The sequence below is a fragment of the Toxotes jaculatrix genome, chromosome 9 (assembly GCF_017976425.1).
Source record: "Toxotes jaculatrix isolate fToxJac2 chromosome 9, fToxJac2.pri, whole genome shotgun sequence".
Lineage (NCBI taxonomy): Eukaryota > Metazoa > Chordata > Actinopteri > Toxotidae > Toxotes > Toxotes jaculatrix.
This window is the reverse complement of record NC_054402.1, coordinates 21,740,135-21,763,772: the sequence shown is the minus strand read 5'-3', so window position 1 is coordinate 21,763,772 and position 23,638 is coordinate 21,740,135. Positions and strand designations below refer to the sequence as shown.

Sequence of the window (23,638 nt, the reverse complement as noted above, 5' to 3'; positions counted from 1 at the left end):
ATCCCTCTCATATGTTACACCTGATGATGTAAGGAAGAGAGAGGGACACATTAGAGCCTTGCTTTTGTTGTTCAAGTACTCCCAAGTACCTTTTTATGTGACTTCCTAGAGGTTATGAATGTGTTATTTTGCGCAGCTGTACCGTTATGAATACATATAGTTTCATATTTACTCTTAAGTATCGAATACTAATAAAGACATGTTATCCGCCCTTCTCTGTGGAAGAAAGGCAGCATCGCTTCAGCCCTATTAACAGATGACGCAGGTAACTATGGAAAAACATGTCTGGCTATACCACCACAGACTGAGGACTTCCTCCCTACACTCCCTCCGTGCACTTCTAAGGTGGTTGCCTAAACAGACGAAGCCCAAGCTGCCTATCTTTTAACGTTGCAGAATGTGATTTAACTGATATATATGCAATAAATGGCGTTATAGGACACTTTCTCACTCGCCCGGAGAAATGGGCAACAATTTCTCGCAGCGTACATCAGAGCCGAGGTAAAGAAAAAGGTTATTTATGTGTAATGTTTGGTGTGGTTCATCGTTTCCTGGTTGTTTCCGCCTCAGACTTTTGCATTTATGTAATTTCAACACTGGATACGCTGTTTTCGACTTGCCGTAGTCACAACCACCCGAGTCTCTCACCGCACGATACACATAGCATGGTATTCCACGTGCAGTGGATGACTTGTTTATATAAAACAACCGACAGGGCTCTGGACCAATGACCACACATTACTGCAATTCCGTCATGTTCTCCATGGAAACCCGTAGCTTCCAGCCAATTGGGAAATGTGAGGGGCGGAGTCTAAATTGAGGTCGCGCGCCGAGCTCGCCGATTCGCCGACGGGCCAGAGCCGGAGAGAGCCGGGGAGGAACTGTCGGCCACTGTGTCAACCCGTCTAAAGCGTCTCCCATTGAGGAATACTGGATGTTTAAACTCAGTGTTTTTTTCACGGATCGGGTTTGCTTTTACTTGACGCCGAGGACGAACGGAGAGGTGATATTTATTTCGACAGCACAGGTTGGTTTTCTTTCATTTTTACTCTTTAGTTTTCGAAAGAATGAATAAGCGAGTGCAAAAAAATAAGTTGCATAACGAAACCCAGTGTGCGCATGCGCGAAAATTCTGATTGCTCTACTTATTGTACATTTCTAACCAAAAAATGCCGGTTCGCGGCTTTCTGTTCACTCATGGGAAAGAAAACTGTGGGCTTGTGCGAAATAGCCCCTCGTCGGACAAGCGGCTGCTGTTTTGTTGCGTGTTTTTAGCGATATCGGTACTTTTACATAACTGTGTCAGTGTACCGTGCAGGGGATTGCAGGTCAACGTGTGTGTGGATTTTGAATAGCAGGTCAATGGGAGTTAGATGGGGGAAGGGATCTTTGTTCCTGTTATAAAAATGGTTTTATTAAAACTTATTTTCTACATTTGTGTCAAATTTAATCATGCTGAGGTTATTAAAAAAAAACTTAGATGTGTTTTATCAAGCAAGTAGGTTTATTTCTAGCTCACTAGTATTCAAGGTCCTCTAAGGGGCCTTGTGTCCACACACAGAAATGTGTTTGTCTCTGCCACACTGTACCTGTGGATTTTAGGTCGACGTTATAATCACATTACTGTATAATTCTGTTATGGTCAATATGATTTGCATATTGGTGCTAAACCTTAATTAGATAACCACTGGGAGACCTTGGGCTGATTTTTGACCCCTGATTATGGCAAATATGTTGCCTCCATATGACCACACAGAGTAACTGAGATTTCCTTTAAGACAGAAGAACGAGTAACTCTTGGTAACAGTGGTTTAGCCATAAGAAGATATATTGTGTCACACCAGTCTTACGGCAGCTTAGGGGCCACTTTAGTACATGTTAGTTGTGTATATATATATGTATATGTATTTATTTATTGATTGATTGATTGATTTATTCACGTGAGCCTACATTTTTTCACTAATCAAGGCTCTAAGACAAATGTAATAACTTTGTAAGTTTGGTAGTATAATGACAGATACTGTGATTTAACTCACTGTCAAGATGTCACTTTAATGAAGTACTGGAGTAGGTCTTTACATGAGTAAACACAAACAGTTATTATACAAGTACATGTACAGCACATTTGCAGTCCTATCCTCTTCCTATAACCCTCTTAAAACTCTTTTTTTTCCTCACTTGTGTTTAACTGGACTGTGTAACTGTGTTTTTTTTTTAAATTCTAACTTCAGAAATGCTCACGTAATTTCTGTCTCATATTTCATCAAAGAATGCACCTCAGAGTAGTTGGATACAAGTGAAAGCATGTGTATTTATGAAACAAGGCTACCACTGCTTTGTGCTGCACTATAGCCAAATCCATGTGACTGGAGCAGCGTTGTATAATGCCTGAGATCTGTGCTAGTGTGTTGGGTGTATCAGCGCTGGGGCTGAAGCCGGAGTGCGTTGTCATGATGTCATTTTCCTGCTCTGCTTTGAGAGTTACGTGGTTGTGTGCACATATCTCAAAAGAGTTTTCATGGAGGGAACGGTCTCTGGTAAGCTCAAACCAATACTGCATGTTCTGTTTAGAGTTTTAAACAGCCATCGAGACAGTGAATGCATCAGGCTTCTATTGCTGTTACTGACAAGCCAATATTATGACTGCTAGCAGAAGTTTGGAGTGTAAAGTGTCAAATATCTTAAGTATTTATTTGTGAAAAATCATGACAAAATGAAGACAAACCTCTTTGTGCTGCAGATCTTGATATATTTTGCACAAAGCAACAGTTCCACTGTGGTAACCTAGTTTTTAAATATTGTGTTGCATTTATTTTTGACTGTGCAAGGCCTTAATACTGTGCTGTACACAGTTAACTCTGTTTCCTGTAAACAAACTGATTAATAATAAATAGCTGTGGCTTATACAATCCTGACTTGATGATTTTATGTAATACGTGCTGTGTCATAAACTTTAACACACTAGTTTTAGAGTTTGATGTTTTCTCTTTGTAAAATTAAATATCAAGGCTGTGTGTGTTAACATGATTATAACCTGCTGTTAACCCCAACGACCCCTTGATTGGCTGACATCATTCTAACCTGTTGTTGCTCCTTGCTCTCTCCTGATTGGTCACTTGCAGCAGCCAATAGAAAGTCCCCTATGAGCCCTTGGCCGCTGCCTGAGTTAAGAGTGGGTCTTTTCCTAAGGTGGTAATGGATGTGTGGGTGGTTGGCAAGTCTGCTAGGTTTTTTTTTGTAGATCTTTAAAACATGCACAAACCTTCTGTGAAACTTTGAGAAGTTATGTAAAACTGCTTATGTAAAGAGTGAAGAATAGACATGTAGCTGAATGTGGAGGGTTATGTGTGAGCTATTTATAGCTGCAGCCTGATTGTGGACAGCAGGAAAACAGTGAAATATTTTGGATTTGGCTCCAGTACCTGTTGCTTTTATTTCCTATTAGGGCTTTAACAAACATACATAGACGTCCCCACAAATGTGTTGCAGTGGCAGGTTGCTCTGCTTTTACCGTCTGTCCAGTTCATCCCAAACCAGCTCCATGTGGTTTAGGTCTGCAGACCGCGCAGGTCGCTATCATGTGAAGCCACCATCCAGTTCTGTTTTTGGAAAGTTGTGGGTCATTATCTTGCTGTAGGATGAACCACTAACCAACCAGTCAGTCTTTCTTTGTTACTTGCCTTTTTCACATCATTCTGTGTCCAATATACAGCAGTAGGCCTTCTTCTTCTTGCAATACATTATTGTCCTAATACTGCCTTAGAGGGTGTTTGTTCCAACACCACCTTTGTACAGACAGAGGGTTTTAAAGTCATCATCAAAAGTTGGGTCACCTGCAGGAATTGTTTGCATTAACTTTCAAGGCTTCAGTTACTTCTTTCACTGGAGGAAAGCTATACTTTTTATTTTTATTATTATTTATTATTTTTATTATCACATTACTGCATACACCTTACTTGTGCCATTTAGTCTCTGCAGTGCTGACAGCATTTTTTTTTACAACACGCATTGGTGAAGTTGTTAGGTTTGTCACCCGAAGATACATCCAAATAACAATAACTGAAATTTCAGTAAAAGCTGGGGTTCATTTAAGAGAACCAATATATTTTGTGAATAATTTGTGAAATTCAACCTGTATTTACAGTATTGATGCTCATTTTACAGAGTTGGCAGAGGTTCTCTGAGGTAATTGCTGAATATAATGCTACCATACAAGGTAGATGTTACTTTACTTACTGTTCGCATTCATATTGCCTGTTGCCTTGGTGGCACCGCACCGTGTTGCATAAGGCTGTGCTTATTTGATTTAGACTAAAGTGAACATGGACAATGCATCAACACATCTGTTTATCATCTGTTTCTGTGGGTTTTACATCCTTGGCATTAATAATAATACTGTTATTTGTGAGGCAGAGCTATTTTGGTTCTTTTTTTTTCCTACCTGCTTATTAGTTCATTTGTGACACACCCATCAGCTGCAGGGAGAGGAGACACCATGAATAGTAAAGGTGATTTCAAAGCATTTTGTCTCTCCAACATACATATTAGTCATCATTGTTTGTGAGAGATGAAGTTTTTTTTTTTGCGTTGTCTCTTCAGAGCTTTTTCGTTTTTGCCGACTCACCTTTCTTGTGAAAAAGCTCTTTGAAAAATTGAACTGGATCACACTGGTCTGGTGTAAATCCACCCGGAAAGGGCAAACGACGGCCTATTTACTGTCCAGACCTTTTGAAGGATGGATAGCAGCAGCCTGTGTGTGTGTGTGCGCGTGCGCTCAACAGCAAGATCGCTTTATCTGTGCTGCTGTGCCCTTTTATTGATGATTGACTTTTAAAAACACTGAGATTCAAGCCTGCACTGGCTGATCAGATGAAAGTGATGGCCACTGTATCTTTGATGGATGATTTCTTCTGATCCCTATTGATTGCTTCTAATTTTAGGACAGTGATTCTTTACTTTTTATCTCCTGTCTTTAGAAGTGCACTATACTGCTACAGTGCTCTAAGTGGTTTGTCTGAGTAATTTCACCTATGTTTTATTTTCCTCCTTTAGACTCCATCTTGCCTCCTGAGGCATCTACTCCATTTACGTCCCAGCAGTGCCACAGCAGTGCCATGTGGAAGATAACTTAATCGCCCATCTTTTACCCTTTGGCCCGTCCCCATGTCTGAGGACAGTGATCCAAAGCACTACCTGTACTCAACCCTGGAAGGGCCTGAACGAAACCGGGAAAGGGTCGGCTTCCAGGTGGAGGAAGAGGGCAGCTCTCACTGCGGCTCCATCAGCCAGCTTCACTGCATGGCCAGCAGTTACAGCGAGGGTTGTAGCGGGCGGGATGGGGTCGAACTGGAACCAGAGTTGGGGTTGGCCTCTGAGGGGAGCGACAGCAGCCACGAGCACCCGGCCTCTCCTGGCTCCCCGCACGACGACAGGAAGCGGCCACGCCCACCTTTACACGAGGATGTAGAGATGGGTGGCAGCGGCTCAAGCGGGAGCGGGACAGAATCCCACGGTAACGAGTCACATGGCAATGAGTCCCATGGCAATGAATCTGTGGGCAGCTCCAACGGCAATGGCAAGGATTCTGCTCTCTTGGAGTCTTCAGGGAGCAACAAGAGGTGAGGACACATCAGCTTCCTGTAAATGAAGTATTTCAAGTATTTACCCCCCACCACAGGGGAGTGGACCATCTAGGTCACTGAATATAAATGTAATAGAAGAACCATTTTTCCTGTATAAGTTATTGTTGGTCTGAGTCACTGTTGTGTTCTCTGTCTGACTATCTCAGACAGAGAAGAGCAGTGGGTGTTATGAGACAGACAGCAAAAAGACAATGACTGTCGGTGGAGTTTCATTTTGAGATGACTTGTTCTTACCTTCAAAAGAAGAAACATCTATATGCAGGGAAAAAATCAATATGATTCGGGTTCATTAATTAGTATAGTCAGCGATTCTAATCCAATACACTTTTTTTAAAATTCACTGAATATCTCCTCACTGTCCACTAGCTCTCCGTCCTGTGTGTGCTCTGAAAAAATACAGTGTTCCTACACAGCACTGGCTCTGTAAATGGGAAGCAAACAGCAACTCTCGGGCCGATCACCAAAGCAACAGGTGCTCATGCTCGTGCTCATGCACAGGACAGGCTCCAACCTCTGCCCCTTCCCCTGCTTCAGCCATTCTCCCTTTTCCATGCCCCATGAGGAACAGAGCTCCAGCATGATAGTAATAAAATATAAATAACATTGGTGGTATTAGCTTGCCACCTTGGTAAAAAAAAAAAAATTAATTTGCTAAACATCATCACCTGTGTAACGTTACTCGTTTCATCTACTACTAGTCTACTAAGACTTGGGCTTAGATAAGAGTTTGGCTTCAACACTTGTTTAAATATTGACTTACTGACTTATTGTCGCACTCTCTCCAGTACCACAAGAACATACGCCATATTTCTCTTTTAGTCAGTTAGCCCAGTTGTTAGTGTTGTTTTCCTTGCAATGTACGTTCATGAATTTGGAGGCGGAGCATCAAAAGGAGCACTGAAGGGAGGGATGTTCAACAGTCATTCTCCAGAATCGCTTACTCCTCTTTGAAGCAGGTTAATTTTCTCCAAATTGTCTATTCTGTAGGTGGCACAAGATTAATCGTATGCTGTGAGATACTCAAATAACACTGTTTTCGCTAAGTGGAGTTAATAATTACATGATTTTGCTAAGAATTCTGGATTCCAGCTGTAATTTATTGTAATTTTTTGCAGCCTTGTCTAGTCTGCTTACTAACCATATGTGATTCAGAGATGCCAGGCTTTAAATAACAAGTCCCCCTATATCTGTCTGACTATCATTTTCATCTCTTGTCTGAAGTAAACAGCACACCTACTGAAGGTTGGCTGTTACATAACGCAAGCTCTAATGTTTTCTACACCTCCAGTTACATCCATGAGGTGGAGAAAAGCCTAGAAGGTCTTTTCAAAATGTGGTCCAGTACAACATGGACACAAACGTAAGTCTCAAAAATTTGTATAGAATCAGCATCACATCAGAACTATAATAAATTAATTTAAAAGCTGTTGTATGAGATTTTATAAGACTGTGTGTATATTTAATAATCTGATAGTAGTGGATGAGCCTCATTCTTAGATTTTTGGTGGTGCTGCAGCATCAAACCTCATTGTATCAGCAACCTTCCAACAAAGTCAGTTGTTAAAGGCAATTAATGACAATTAATTGATTGCACCATAACTCTCAAGGATTTTGCAAAAACCCTACATATACTGTCTTCAACAAATTATGCAACAACACATTAGCAATACTGCAACAGATTTTTTTTAAACATCTAAAACCTCCCCTCTGATGTTACTGTAAAGTCCATATTCATCTTTACTTAATGTATGTACTACATAGAAATTCCACCAGTGAACCAGAGTTGTCCTCTGCAGACTCTGCTCTACAATACCGATGCCGATGTATTACTTTCTCAATGACAAATGATGTTACACATGGGAATGTGCTGACAGAATGAGTTCAAGACTTTAACACACACCTGAGGAATTTGGAAAACTTTCCACCCATTTTGAGCCTCAAAAGTAAGACAAGGGGCCACCGGCTTCAGTTTCAGAGTTCAAAATTTCAAATTCCAGAAACGATCTGGACAGGACATTGTACAGCTGAGAAATAAACTTGTTACTACTCCTTTGGGGAACAAAGTATAGAACAGTGACGCTGTTTAAAAACATATCTTTGGCGTTTCTGTACTTTAATTTTCTGTCATGTATCTGCTGACATGCATCCTGATACCGATATATCTGCAGCGAGCTAATACTAGCCAATTTATTGAACTGGCAATTTATTGGTTGGGTTCTAATTAGATGTGTATCAAGCATCATGACTCTACGTGTAAATCTATTGGCCACATGATAATATTACAGATGAATTTATACTTGATCTTCAAAGTACATTACAGTCAGTTCAATTCAATTCAGTTCAATTTTATTTAAATAGCTCCAAATCATTACAAACGTTATTCCTCCTCTCCTCCATTCCCAGCTGTCCTATCTTCCTCCTCTTCCTCCTCTCACCCAGCCCGGCCATCGGCAGGAGGGTCCCCCATCTGAGCCAGGTTCTGCTCAAGGTTTCTTCCTGTTAAAAGGGAGTTTTCCTTGCCACTGTCGCCTTAAGTGCTTGCTCTGGGGTCAGGCTCTGGGTCTCTGTAATGCGCTTTGAGATCATTTTGATTGTTGAAAGAGCTATATAAATAAAATTGAATTGAATCTGAAGCACTTAACAGAGTAAGGTAAATACCATAAAATATTATAGAGGTAGTCCTACCACGACTTCAGCAAAGGAACTGATTATTATATATTATTATGATAACAGATCATTGTCTTTTCAGTGTTAAATTAATCAGGTTGTTTGTCCTAATACATTTCTGAATGACCATTAAATCTGGACTCCTGGACTGGACTGGTTGGTGTGTTGAACTTCTGGTTGAATGTTAGTGATTGATGTAGCTGTTCTCAGATTAATTACATGGGATTTAGACAATTGCTTCATTGAAAATTACAATATGAATTTAGCTATGTTGATTAGAGATCCATAATGTTGGTCATTTGAAAAATTGGTTATTAGCAGTAGTAATTCTGCACATTGCTTTGTGCTTTGCTCCGCTTTGTCTCGTAACATAAATAAAATCTGAATAGCTGAGGGAGTGTGTAACCGTATTGGTATTTTGTGCACAAAACACAAACAAACAAACTCCAGTTCAGCAAAGGGCACTGCAGAGCCGTCACACTGTGTCAGACTCATTTATGTAACACGTTCTTCTTTTCTTGCGTCTCTCCCTTGAACCTGAAGTGGGAAAAAAGATGCAGTTAGTGAATTGAACTGATTGACAGGAACCACCGTGAGTGTTCCTGCTCTCAGCTGACAGACTTATACGTTTTCCTTTTACTCTTTTTTCCGGTCTCCTTTTACAAAGGCTGAATTGTATTTGAAGAAATAATACTGTCTTTTTGTTGTGCCTCATTGTATAATCCAGTTTGTGAGATTTTTTTTTTTTTATGATTTATAGCCACTAGAGCTACGCTACACTCTGAAGGCTATGTTAATCCTTAAAAGGAGAGAGGCAACCTTTAAAGTGCAAAACAGTTCACTCCAAATAAATTACTTCTAATAGAGTTTTTTTTATCTAATGTGTTTTTAAAAAGAAGGAGGAACATTGGATATTGGTTGTCAAATTACTCCACTGATACTCCACAACTTCCACTGCAATGTTTAGTCTTAAAGACACTTTTTCAACTTCCATTTCCCAATTGGTGTTTCATGTTTCCCTGCTGCTGACTTCATAATCCCAAACAATAGAGTAAAAATAATTTTTTCATAAACATTTTCTCATAAAAGTGTAATTATTCTCTATAATGAAAGGCATATTTAGAGATTTGTTTACGTTTAGCGGTTTAGCCAGTTGTCCCCTGTATTGAGCTGTCTTTCCTTGTTTTCAAATTTCATATACAGGGAAAGAAATGTTTGACCTGTCTGTTTGCTCCACGTTAGCTGCTCTCCATGTTTGTATTATTATTAATACAGATGATATAGATAGTATATTTATGGCATTCTGGGTACACCATAACACCACATCCTTGAGTCACCTAATATCTTTAGCCTGACCTGTTGTTTGGGCACTCTGACTGTTCTTTCATAATGCTCCATTTTGTGGTCTTTCTCTAATCGTCAGTAACATGACATGTTGTTTATGGTTCCAGCTCAAACTCTCACAGCCCCTCACCACCAAGCAGCTCCAATGCCTTCAGTCTGGTCAGCTCTGAGCAGGACAACCCGTCAACCAGCGGCTGCAGGTTAGTTCACTTCTGAAATTATCTACCCCTTCATGCATGTACAATTTGTCAGTGGCAGTTTTTACTCTCACGCGGCAGTAGAAAGTCCTAGAAGTCAGACCCACGGGAGATGCATCCCGGTGCCAGTCAATCCCCTCATGTCCCATCCCCTTACATACTGGTAGCTACCCCCTCCTGCTCTGCTCTCCATGCTGGAAAGCCGTGCTTCTCAGAGTGTGACAGTGCTGATGAGACCTTGTCATTTTGACGCACATGCATCTGTCTCATGCACGCCCTGCAGCAGCGAACAGTCAGCCAAAGCGAAGACTCAGAAGGAGCTCTTGAAGACCCTTAAGGAGCTGAAGATGCACTTGCCTTCGGAAAAAAGGAGCAAGGTCAAGTCCAGCACCGTCAACACGCTCAAATACGCGCTGCGATGTGTCAAACAGGTGAAAGGTAAGAGCTGCTTGTGTTTGCACTCTCTTCATGCTCATGCACACACATGTATTCTCATCGTGGTTAATGTACGTCACTGGTGTTGACGACTGTTACATTGGCAAAAAAAAAAAAAAAAAAAAGCTATTATTATCTTTTTCGTAGATAAATATTTTGTGGAATTTTGACCGATCTGGGACACAGACCCTGAATCATGTTCTTCGATTTTAGGTGTGACTGTTGCATGAAAAGCAAATGCAAAAATAAAAATGTCTTATGGTTATGAGATAAAGCGCGCCTGCTTCGGATCAGAATCCGCTTTCTCACTTTCCACATACTATGTGAAATGATGTTTGCATTGATCCATATTCACTTTGTTTTGCAGCCAATGAGGAATACTACCAGATGCTGATGATTAATAACAGTCAGCCACCAGGGTTTGATGTATCATCCTACACCATTGAAGAAATCAACCGCATTACATCTGAATACACCCTCAAAAACACTGTAAGTACCTCGAGTACCTCCAACTCACAATAAAGATTTAACACCAAGAAACATTCAGTATGTCTAAAGCCATATCACGTATTTGTTTTTAAATACAAGTGGAAAGTGGTGGGAGCTGTCTGAGATGTGCAGACATAATGTACTATCAAGTTTATCACCTCTATCTTATCTCAGATTGGTTAGAATAAACATTACTACAGACTATTGTTATTTCCTCAAATTTTAATTTGGTAGTACAGTCTAAATTACTATTTATAGTGAGAAAATCTGTTGAAACTTTATGGTAAAGATAATTAGTTTCTTGATTGGAAGGATTTATCTTAAGAGTTTTGAAATGAAAAGACACTTAACTAATCTCATTTTTTTTTTGTAACTTATGTTTTATCTGTTTACCCGTAGGATATATTTGCTGTAGCCGTCTCACTCATCACAGGGAAGATTGTTTACATCTCGGATCAGGCGGCGTCCATCTTGAACTGCAAACGGGAAGTATTCAACAATGCGAAGTTTGTGGAGTTTCTAACACCGCAAGATGTCAGCGTGTTCTACAGCTTCACCACGCCCTATCGGCTCCCCTCGTGGAGCATGTGCACCGGAGCAGGTACCAGCCTCAGAGCTAAAATCTTGACCTCACTCAGATTTAAAAGAATTAGTCTCACTGAAATAAAGTGAAGTGTAACTTGGGTCAACGTGATACTGAATATAAGGATATGGATATTAGCTTTTCATCACCCACAGAGGCATGTGAGCACGACCCGTACCGCCTACACGTACACAAGTGCTAATTTCCTTAATGTAACCCACCCCCACACACACACACATGCTCATACACACGTATCACATATTTCATTAACATGTTCAATCACACATTATTAAATGCACACCTACTCACGCACCTGCCACATATTTGCTGAAGACATAATCACAGATCGGTGCAGTCACACGCTGATATTTTAAGTACACCTGCAGAAATCGAATGCAAACCAGTGCATAAGGTGTTGTTCAACCACTCTGGTAAACTTTTGGACAGTGCCGATGATTCATTACATTACATTACATTACATTACATTACATTCAGCTCCTATTAAAAAAATGCACAGCTGCATTGAATTATGTAATCCTTGACTGGCTGGTTGTGGCTTTCCACTCTTCCTTCAGTGCCATTGTCAGTCCACTTTACTTACTGTGGTTGGTTTTGTAGTTGTACTTAAAAAGCTTATGCTTATTTGGGTACTTGAAAGTTGTCGTCAGCCCAGTCATTTTGAAGCAGCGCTGTTTTGCAGGAATCGTTGCGTAATTCAAGCTGTTTAAGTGATGACTCAGCAGCTGCATTTTAGCTAAAAGTTTTCCTAGTGCTTTTCTTTCTAGTCTTCTTCAAACTTCCGCTGCATAATTGTAAATATTGATGACTAACAGATGGGCTGTGTTCGAAGTACTTGATGCATTTGGTGATGAATTCATCCCACCTTGTCCCTGTCACTTATTCAGAGTCGTCTCCCACGGAGTGCATGCAGGAGAAATCCTTCTTTTGCCGCATCAGGTGAGTGACAGTGGCTTCTCTGATCCACAGTTTCCTGCTCACACAGGCTCTGAGTCAGCACAGGGGGAGAGGATGACTTAGAGCAGGGAGGAAGTCAGCAGCTGTGAGCTTCTGAACTGTATCTCCATCTAGTGGCCAAATTGGGTGTTACAACTACAAATTAAAATCAAAGATTTCAAATAAAACTATCTTTACATAATATTTTACATGTTTTAAAAGTGGGTTTATAAGTTTGATATATGGAGAGATCAACACATGCATATTATTTTGGCATAAAAATAAAGCATCTTATATATGTTTTCATAAAAACGAAATTACTCTTGAAAATTAGGACAAAAACTAAAGTTCATGAGCCTTAATTACATAACTGCTGCAATAAAATAAAAATGGAGGTGTCAGACCATTAACAGTCCATACTTATTCATTTACTTCTTCGTGGAAATGTTAAATATGAGTCATGGTTGTGTAATAAATCAAATAAATAATAGTATCTAATGACCTGACTATTCAATGTGCTTTTTGCTCTTTGCTATAGTTTATATCTACAACAAAAGTCAAGGGTCAGTTTTTATGAAGAATGGTTCAAATGTGGGCAAATTGTGAATTTAATCCTGAAAACTCCAAAACTAAAAAAATAGTATCATAATGGTGTGGGTATTCTGTGTGTGTTGTAGTGGTGGTAAAGAGCGTGAAGGGGATCTCCAGTACTACCCTTTCCGAATGACTCCTTACTTGATGAAAGTCCAGGATGCTGATCTGGCTGAGGAACAGTTCTGCTGCCTCCTGCTGGCTGAAAGGGTGCACTCCGGATATGAAGGTGAGTCCAGTGACCACAAACATTTGCTATCGCACACATTTTTAGGGTTTGTTTTACTACACATTGACATCGTGAATCGTGCAAAAGACTTCATCCCACATCATAAAAAGCTTTATCATTAACTAACCTAAAAATCTGAACTGTATAAAAATGAGATAAAATGTGATAGAACATGATTCATCCTGAAGGGAAGAACAGTCTTAAAGAAGTGATGCATTGCACACACTCAGCAGCAAAGAGAACAGCTTGTTCATACTTAACAGAACAAGGTGCTCTGCATGAACAAGTGATTCACTATGTCATCGAATGGTTAATCAAACACAAGGGTGCCATCTACAGAACATCCCAGCAACAAGTTCTTAGCACCAAACATTTCAACATGGAAATAAAAATGGCCATAAATAATTTCCTGTTTTATTTACTGGGTAATTAATTTGTTCTTCATCTCTCTCCACAGCTCCCAGAATCCCTCCTGACAAACGCATCTTCACCACCACACACACACCTAACTGTGTGTTCCAGGATGTGGATGAGAGGTGAGCGGGCTGAACACCCCAGAGTTCATACAGAAGTATTCGTGTCACATCATGTGTGAACCTCCGCTGTTTCCTGCTCAGTTAGAAAAAGTAATCGTTGCTGTTTCTCCATCAGGGCTGTTCCTCTGTTGGGTTACCTCCCTCAGGACCTGATTGGGACCCCTGTGCTACTCAATCTACACCCAAGTGACCGACCCTTAATGCTGGCTGTGCATCGCAAGAGTAAGTCTCTTCATGTTCTCAGTTAATTGGCCCAGAGTCAGTGCTGAAAAGTTATGTTTTTCTCAACAGTCGGTAGCCACGTACATTATTTAACAGTTGAGATGTTTTGCCAGACAGGAAGAAGTTGGGTTTATGTTGCTCAGCTCTCTGACTCTCACACACACATTCTCTAACAGTTTTGCAGTATGCTGGTCAGCCGTTCGACCACTCCTCGATCCGTTTCTGCGCGAGAAATGGCGAGTACATCACCATTGACACCAGCTGGTCCAGCTTCGTCAACCCCTGGAGCCGCAAGGTCTCCTTCGTCATAGGCCGGCACAAAGTCCGCATGTGAGTATGCCCAGTGTTATGTTTTAGTTTTCAGTTCATTGGCATCAGTAGCGGTATGTTGGGATATATTTCATGAACATGCAGATGACAGCGATGTGTGTATGTTTTAGGGGTCCTGTGAACGAAGATGTTTTCGCAGCACCAGCTTTCCATGGAGGGAAGATCATGGACTCAGACATCCAGGAAATTAGTGAACAGATCCACAGGCTGCTACTCCAAGTACGTACACACACACACACAAGACCCCCACCTAAATACACATTTTCACTCTAGCACCTGTCAGTTTCTGTAACAGTGTTTTCTCACTTCAGCCGGTCCACAACATGGGCTCCAGCGGTTATGGTAGCCATGGCAGCAACGGTTCCCATGAGCAGCTCGTGAGCATCAGTTCATCCAGCGAGAGCAACGCGAACGTGACGCCGGGGGTCACAGCAGAGGAGACGGGCAAGGCCAAGCCTCCCAGGACATTCCAGGAGATTTGCAAGGGAGTCCACATGCAGAAAAACCAGGACTCCCAGGTCGGACTGCAGTCCCCTTCGCCCTCACCAGTGCCATCCAAACCTGAGCAGAAGAAGACTGTTGACAGTGAGTTCAATCTAATATCACCAGACTTGTCCCCTTCTGTGGTCACTTTGACTTAAAGCTCATTACAGGGAGCTCACTTATTGTTAACATGGGCAACATTTTTTTCATTCATATTTCACATAAATGCATCAGATACATAAAACACATAAGAAGACACAAGAATCGGAATCAGAAATTGTTTTGTGGCAGTCAGATATGATGAAAACGTGTTGTATATTTGTGTTCAGCTTTGTGTTTACCTGCCTGTCTTTGTGTGTTTCTGAAATTTTCTCATCCCTCGCCGTCTCTCCATCGTCAGCAGCTCAGAAGAGTCCAACGGTGCGTCTGAAGGACTCTGCGCCCCCTCTGCATTTCAGAGACAGTACTGCAGCCACCATGGAGGACTTCACCTGCAAAGACCAGACTGTGTGCTCCTACCAGCAGATCAGCTGCCTCGACAGTGTCATCAGGTAGAGACCTGTTTGTGTTCAGGAGAGATTATGGTTTAAATATCACACACGTTTGAAACGTGCTTTCTCTGATTGAATCCATTTGTGTTCCTCAGGTACCTGGAGAGCTGTAACATCCCCATCACAGTGAAGAGGAAGTACCAGTTCTCCTCAAACACCACCTCCTCCAACTCCGACGATGGCAAGAAGGGCTCAGAGGACGGCATGCATGTGCCTCAGGATACAAATACAGGCATGTGCACACTCACGTGTCACACACCACCTGCGATATTAGATCCAGTCTCTCAGTGCCCTTGTGTTGTTCACCTTATGTAGTGATATGAATTATAATTACCTTTGGCTTGGAGCTAACAGATGATCTTTCTCTCTACCCATCCAGATCCTTTGATGCTAGATGCCCAGCCAGGCCTGTCAAACATGAAAGCACTTAAGAAGCCTCCATCTGGGGCCGCTGCTGTGGTAGGAGGCCCCCTGGCACCCCTCACACTGCCCAGCAAGGCTGAGAGCGTGGTGTCCATCACCTCACAGTGCAGCTACAGCAGCACCATTGTCCATGTGGGAGACAAGAAGCCTCAGCCAGAGTCTGGTGAGTTTCTATGCCCAGTCCTTTCTTAAAAAAAGTCATGTTGAACACAAACACACACAGAAATATACCTGGAACTGTATTATGCATGTTTTCATCCATTGTTTATGAAAAGGTCTGTTTGACTGACATTTATGTCTCTGATTCGTTCTACAGAGATAATCGAGGATGTGGCTGAGAGCCCAGCACCCCCAGCTCTGCCCGTCAGCATGGTGTCTCCACCTAGCCAGGAGAAGGAGGCCTACAAGAGGCTGGGACTCACCAAGCAGGTGCTGGCAGCACACACCCAGAAAGAGGAGCAGGCTTTCCTCAACCGCTGCCGAGAGCTTCGCAATGCCAGGAGCTTTCAGAAGGACTGTTCCAAGTATCTGCACAAACAGAGGGGTCCAGCCAATGCTGAAGGTACAGAAGGTTTTCAGAGTAACCACACCAAGCTAACATGGCGACGGTTTTTTTTATTCACTCTTCCTTAAGGACAAAATCTTTTAAAAATGCCCCTGAAAATCACCTTGATGTTCACATCATATAAAATTAGTTTGTAAATAAAACTTAATTGTGACTTGATGCCTCATTGCAGTACAATTGTAATGAAGCAGTACTATCACAGTATGGAATTCTATATTTGAATGTTGTTAACAGGAAATCTAATGTGTATGAATTACTTGTCATTCACAAATAAACTTAACCAGGTAATTTCTCAGCATTTTGCTGGTGAGTCAAGTTAACCTTAAACACTGGTCTCCAGTTCACACACCGCTGTAAACAGTTAGCAAACGGCCGTCTGACTTCTGCTTGTATCACCTCAGAATCATCTGGACCACGAGGTGCTGCCAAACAGGGCATAACTAGGCCCGAGACTACTGCCAAGAAGTGCAACCGCAACAGGAAGTCCAAGAAGCCACGAATGAAGCATCCTGATTCGTCAGACAGCGCGGTGTCTAACCGCAAACCCCGGCCCCCTCTCCAGGGTCTTAACCAGACCTCGTGGTCGCCGTCAGAAGCCTCACAGTCGGCATTTAACGTCTCCTACCCTACCATGGTGCCTGCCTACCCGCTTTACCCTCCAGCACCTGCTGCCCCAGCTCAGGGCCCACACCTTGACCCCTCCCTTTCCACAGGCTTTGGAGAGGGTCAGAGCACCCAAGCCCCACCTACGGCCACTCCATTCCCCGCCCCCATCGTTACACCTGTGGTGGCTCTGGTCCTGCCAAATTACCTCTTTCCTCAGATAGGACAGTTAGGGCAGCTGGGGGCTGCTCCTAGTCCAGCATTTTTTCTCGAGCAGACCCAGACACAGCCTGCATACACTACCCAGCAGCCATTTCAGCCCCCGCAGCCAGCCTACACCATGCAAACACAACCCCCCTTCACAAACCAACAGCCGTTCCCTGTGCAGACTGCCTTCACCCCCCAGCAGCCCTTCCAATCCGCTCAGAGCGCCTACACTACCCAGCAGCCTTTCCAGGCCCCTCAGACTGCCTACACTACCCAGCAGCCCTTCGCTGCCCAGCCTTCTTTCCCAGTGCAGACTCAGTTTGTTGCTCAAGCCCCTTTTCCAGCTCAGCCTTTCCCTTACAGCCTAGCCCCTAAGACCCCTAAAGCCCCAGGGGTGGAACCCCGAGAAGGGGCAGCCTCACGCTCCTCCACCCCAGCCTCTGGGCCACGAGAGCCGGCAACATCCCCACCACTGTTTGAGTCGCGATGCAGCTCACCACTGCAGCTCAATCTGCTGAGCATGGAGGATGGACAGCGCTCAGTGGAACGTCAGGACAGCACAGTGCCCGCTGCTGGAGGCCAGGGCAACAGCACCGCAGCGGTGTCAGGAGGAGTGGCGGCAGTAGGGGAGAAGAGCGGAGGCATGACCAAGACTGAAAACCATCAACAGGTGAGAGACACAATAAACCAAATGACAGTAACTTTGCTTTAACATCAGAACGCTGTCTGGTATATGCTTCAGTTGCTCATATACACAGCAACAATTCTAAAGGGAAGTTTTTCTCATGGTTTTCCTTCTTGTGTTTCAGGTGGAGTCTCCAGGAGATGGAGCTCACAGTGACGGTAACTCCTCATCCTGCGACCTGCTAGACATCCTTCTTCAAGAGCAGGAGGACTCCCACTCTGGTACCGGATCAGCCACCTCTGGCTCCATGGGATCAGGATCAGGCTCTGGATCAGGTTCAGGATCGGGCTCAGGCTGCAACGGCTGTGGTACCTCAGCTAGTGGAGCTTCTGGCAGCAGAACAGGTACACAAGATGCCTGACGAGTATTTCTAACTCCTGAACAAACTCAACTTTTGTTTATATTACTTCAGGATATTAGTGGTTTGTGATTGATTATTATAAACATTCAACAGTTCCTATAACTAAACATTTTAAAGTATATTTTTTACTGTTTCTCTGTCCTTCTAAAACTGTGAACAGGGAGCAGCAACACCAGCAAATACTTCGGCAGCATTGACTCCCTGGAACACGACCCCAAGGCGAAGGCCAAAGCCAAGGCGAGGGGTAAAGGAGGCTCTGAAGGTGGCCAGTCTCAGGCCAAAGTCTCAAGTCAAGGAGAGGGAGAGCATTTCATCAAATATGTTCTCCAGGAGCCGCTCTGGCTGCTGATGGCTAATGCTGACGACAAGGTCATGATGACATATCAAATGCCGCCCAGGTGAGTTCCTAACTAAAACTAGGTATCATTCTAGGAATACGAAAGCAAAAAAAAAAAGAGTGTTGAAAATGACTACACAATGAAAATGACTAAACACTGATCTATGTGTTATTCCACAAACAGGGACATTCAGAAGGTTCTGCGGGAAGACAAGGAGAGGCTGAGGCAGATGCAGAAGAGCCAGCCTCACTTCTCCTCAGACCAGCGACGAGAGCTAGTGGAGGAACACCCCTGGATGAGGAGGGGAGGTCTACCTGCGGCCATCAATGTGAAGGTCAGGCCCACACACACACAGTAACTCCATCACAGTTCTCACCCAGTATAAAAATTCTCATTGAGTTTACTGAAACCCTGGACACATTTGGCATGAAAATGTTCAAAGTGTAATATAAGATAGAAAATATATTAGTTTGGTAAAACTTTGGTTTCTGTTTTTGCCCTTAAATCCATACATTCTTAAGCACTGTGATTTTAAGGTCCGTTCTGTGCTGAGTCAGTCTACATGAAATGTCTCATAAACACAGACTGATCATCCCTGGAGTTAAATGAGTAGATCAATACCACCCCCATGTCTGTCTGCTAAATATGAAACTAGAGCCAGCAGCTGGTTAGCTTAGCTTAGCATAAAGACTGTAAACAGATGGGAAAGACCTGGCCTGCCTCTGTCTAAGATAGCGACAATAGCTCGCTAATTCTATCTCTTTTGTTTAATCCATACAAAAACCAAAGTTTAAAACCAGTGACCGTTTGCTGGACGATTTTTTTGTCTGGGAGCAGTTGCTTCCTGGAGTCTTATTTTCACTGTGAGGTTGCCAGGCAACCAGCAGAGACTCCTAGAAATCAGCGCATCCAGCCAAGAAATTCCCTGGCATCTGTCCCCCATGAAAACTCATTCTGTTGGTTTTGTTCTTTGGTTTTTGTACTGATTAAACAAATGACATAAAACGTGTGAACCACAGATACTTTCAGACAAAGCCGTGCTAGCTGTTTCCCCCTGTTTCCAGGCTTCATGCTAAGTAAGCTTAGCAAGAAAGCAAATAAGCACATTTCCCATCTGCCAAGCTATTAATTGAATCGTGTCAGTCCACACATGGTGAGATGTAGGTTGTGACTATTTTAACATTCAAATTATAAGCATTACATTACACGTGATAATTTGGTGCATAGCTGACATTAACAATTGAAGGGCATACCCAAATTTAGGTATTAGGACTGGCGTGTTTTGTCCCATTGTATTTAATTATTATACAAGTTGTGTATTGAAAACCCATCACCTGGTCCTATTCAGAAGGACAGTGTACATTCATGATTTGTTGAGTGGAGATTCATAAGTGTTTCGGTGGAGTGTGTCAGTGCCACACCAGCATTCTGAATAACTAAAAAACAAATAAGCTGAATGGAAGCTATTTAATACTGCCTTTGTGTGTGTTCAGGAGTGTGTGTACTGCGAGGATGCAGCAGGGGCGCCCATCGAGGAAGACCTGCCAGACATGGACATGGGCGAGTTGGGCGAGGAGCTGAGCCAAGAGGGCCAGAGCACCCAGAGCCAATCAGAGGATTTGCATCCTAAACCAGACTCTGGCTCCTGAACACACAGGCACACACACCGCCAGCAGGGGGACACACTTGACTCGATCAGCCATGGACCCTCATGTTGCACACACTTACACACGCACACACACACATTGCTGATGTGAGACAAACAGTTGTGTGCCTGACCATCCTCACAAACACACCTTTATGCACACAGGAAACAGAACTCACGAGGATGTGCGTTGTTCGTGTGTGTGTGTGTCTGTGTCTGTCTGTGTGTGTTGGACGTAGGACTGCTACTGGAGTGCAGTTCTTGATGTGTCCACACAGGGGACAGTAATGCTTTATGGGGTTTTTTGGAAGCATGACCCTCATATAGTACTTTTACCATCTCACACACACATGCACTCTGAAATGATCCAGCCTGTGTGGTTGGTAACCTTTGACCTCTGAGATATTTTTTTAATTTAATTGTTTCCCATGCTTCTTGTCAGAGACAGAGCTTTACAGCAACATGATGAATTATTATTAAAAGAAAAAAGTTAATGGTTAATGTACATCTTTTAATTTTAAAAAGTATAAATACTAGGTAAATTTGATTTAAAAATGTTACTTTGACAAAAATAATTGCCATTAAAGGATTTAAAAATGTTATTAGCAAGCAACCCAGCATGGCTGTTTATAAACTGCTGGACATTATGTTTGTGGTTTCTTGTTTTGCCACATGGTCCCATTCAAGCCCTACACACCCCAGGATCCCCTCTGTTTCCCCATTAGGAACCTTGTAGACTAGCTGTGGTGCTCTTTGTATGATGCAGGCTGGGTCAAAGGGCAGGGACTCCCACTTTTTTCGTATCATGGATGAGTTGTTATCTCAGCACTCTCCTCAGACCTGAGTATTTGCAATATCTGTGCACACAGCAGTGGTAGCACCTGAGTCAGGAGCTGGTTGTAACCCTCCTCAACAGTGACAATCTGACACATTAGTGCAAGCTGTTCATTTAACTATGTTATTTATTTTCTGCCTCATCATGTATCTAGAATATTTTTTTAAGCTAAAGCCAAATCCATTCAGCTAAAACTCATATTAACAGTTTACAGGTGTTGACGATTATCACTACACGCTATTTAAAGTCACTTTAGTCCGTAACTAAAAACTGGAGCGAGCTTGTCCATTTCACAGAATAAGTGTTTTGGGCCACTACAGTCCTTAAAACAGCATGGGTACTATGAAGAAGTGGGCATCATCACAGATGAAGAAGCTGCTGAAATGTTTTTGTAGTGTTAAAACAATCAGCGTCAGAAAACGGATGCACAAAAAGGCAGCGACTGACAAGGTGGTGGTCATAGAAACTTGAGGCAGCAGATCAAGTTCCAAGCTGAAGCAGTGTTTATTTTATTCTACCTAATAGGATCCTTTGGATTAGTTTCCTTTTCACATCCAATTTGTATCTTACAGTGATACATTTTGTGTACTTTTTATAAATAGAAATATATATCCATGTAAACTGCAGAATCTTGTTAAAAAAGAAAAAGTTGAGTAATATTCCTTTTCTGTCAGTATGGTGCAGCTCTACTACAAAATGTTATTTCTGAACAAATCAGTGCTATTTTAAGGATTTATACATTATGCAAGTCGACATTTCTTCCACTTGCACCCTTTTCAGAGACTTTTCATTTGTCTCATTTTATCACACATCTATTTTTCTGAATTAAAAAAAATATAAACTAGCACTGCTTAAACTTTTCCACACTGAGAAACTTTCTTTTCTTTTTTTTTTTTTTCTTTACAATACTAGTATATTTCAGGCACCACCTAAAGGACTCTGAGGTGTGTGTGCAACAGTACAGTTTCTTAAGTGGGTCAGTGATGTATGACAGTGAGGTTAATACAGAGCACTGGATCTGATGCACGGGGGGAAAACAGCTTTACAATTGTAGCAAAATAAGGGGACCATGTTTGTGTGAGTAACCTCCTGCAGAAACTGGGGTTACCCAGGAAATGGCGATATACTGTACGTGCAGCAGCAGCCATGCAAGCCCCTCTTTATCTAACATGAAGTATTAAAGAAACTGTGATCCAGATTGGCTCCATGTAGCTGATACAAACAGTGTGAGAACCGGGAACAACTCTGGTGCTAAAGGCAGAGAAACTGTTGGGGCAGGGCTTGTGAATGTAACACAGACTGGACCAAGAGCATCTCACTGGGTTAGTTTGTTTTCATGATTTTCTGTCATTTCTTTTCTTTCTTTTTTTTAATTCCTTGTTCACTTGTCAGAATTTTTTAATTGTTCTATTTTTCTATTTTGTCTGGTGTGTGTGTGTGTGTTTTATTTGTTAAACGAAGGTAAGAGCTTTGGAGTGTCATTGGGCACAGACCCTACCTCTAATAAATCCCAGGTCATGTTACTGTAAGCAGAAGCATAGCATGTTTATGCATGTGGGCAAAGCACAGTGGATGGAGCGGTTGGATACTTAGGTGATTCCTGTGAGTGATGGGCTTGTACAGAGAGTCTCTGCTTTGGACCGGCAGAGGTTTATGGACTCCTTTTGTTTCTATGAATGAATACACAGACAAAGACAGGCGCCTGTCACCACCTTTAGCAACTGCAGTCTAACTCTTCTGTCTCTTTTCTGTGTAAAATATGTCGTTTTTTTTTGTGGGGGGGAGGGGTCCAACACTCACCTGTGTATAAACCAGTAAGAATTCAAGAATGTCATATATTCATGTCTGAGCTGAAATGTGGAAATAAGCTGTGGTGAATGCCGAGAGTACGTCAGAGAACGATGCTGCACTTGTGTTTTAAGCCTTACTTTTCTCCTAAGGCCTCAAAAAGAGGGAACGCGTTTGAAGTGAATAACACACTGGTGGGCTGTTGGAAGCACCCCGACCTGTAAACGCATACACACGGTTCTGGCACACGATGTTGTGTATGGTCATGTAAATTTGTTTCATTGCCACTGTATGAGTCTGTGGTATATTAAACAAGCACAGTTCTGTGCATTTTTTTGTAGTTGAGATGTGTTGTTTGAGACATGGAAACAATGTTGTTATAAAACTACAGAAACATAAGAACATAACCAGTGTGTCTCGTCTGTACACCTGTTGCGACTCCAGGTGATACTCATGACTTGTTTTCTTGCTTGATTCTTGATACGATCTCCTCGTAAGTAATAGTCCAGAATTACACGAAGAACATCCTAAACAGTAAACTCAAGAGAAACAAAGTGAGTAATAAGACACATCTCTCTGCTCCTACTCACATTAAAGTGTATATGTAACCTTTAGGAGCAACTCTCATGTGATCACATGATCAATCACATCTACGCTCAGAGCGTGGATCTGCCACAAAGTGGGAAAAGCCAAAATAAATCTTAGAAGAGGAGGAAACATTTTCCTTTGCACATCAACATCACGACAGGGACATATGTTGTTCATACAGAGATAACTGTACCATTAAGTACCATTGTTTATAAGCAAAAGCATTGGATTGGTGGGAGCTGCTCAGTCCAGTGTGCCCCTCCCACTCTGGATTTAACCACTGGGCAAGTGACTGTCATGACCTTTTTTTGGCACAGAGTTTCATAACTAGAAGAACTCTGTGACCC

At 42.4% G+C, this 23,638-nt stretch overlaps 1 protein-coding gene across 3 annotated transcripts; it reads left to right on the top strand.

The window, feature by feature from the left end:
- Positions 1-874: 874 nt before the first annotated feature.
- LOC121187824 (period circadian protein homolog 2-like) lies at positions 875-23,083 on the top strand. 3 transcript variants are annotated; one of them, XM_041047281.1, is made up of 23 exons: positions 875-1,027; positions 5,053-5,618; positions 6,931-7,002; positions 9,761-9,853; positions 10,134-10,288; positions 10,653-10,774; positions 11,174-11,375; positions 12,263-12,314; positions 12,989-13,131; positions 13,589-13,667; positions 13,783-13,889; positions 14,066-14,219; positions 14,330-14,438; positions 14,531-14,804; positions 15,106-15,253; positions 15,349-15,485; positions 15,633-15,839; positions 15,993-16,238; positions 16,643-17,721; positions 17,861-18,080; positions 18,258-18,495; positions 18,619-18,769; positions 19,929-23,083. In XM_041047281.1, exons 2-23 carry the CDS (start codon positions 5,164-5,166, stop codon positions 20,082-20,084), a joined length of 4,599 nt encoding a protein of 1,532 aa, XP_040903215.1. In that variant the 5' UTR covers positions 875-1,027; positions 5,053-5,163; the 3' UTR covers positions 20,085-23,083. The 3 variants fall into 3 exon arrangements, with proteins under 3 accessions (XP_040903215.1, XP_040903214.1, XP_040903216.1); XM_041047280.1 differs by having other exon boundaries at positions 15,103-15,253; XM_041047282.1 differs by lacking the exon at positions 6,931-7,002 and having other exon boundaries at positions 15,103-15,253.
- The last annotated feature ends 555 nt before the right edge of the window (positions 23,084-23,638 follow it).

Excerpts from the sequence above, each read along its gene's own strand:
- LOC121187824 (XM_041047280.1), top strand. The coding sequence starts at position 5,164 with ATGTCTGAGGACAGTGATCCAAAGCACTACCTGTACTCAACCCTGGAA. Across the intron at positions 10,775-11,173 it reads AATACACCCTCAAAAACACT|GATATATTTGCTGTAGCCGT; the intron begins GTAAGTACCTCG and ends GTTTACCCGTAG. Across the intron at positions 18,496-18,618 it reads ACATATCAAATGCCGCCCAG|GGACATTCAGAAGGTTCTGC; the intron begins GTGAGTTCCTAA and ends TTCCACAAACAG.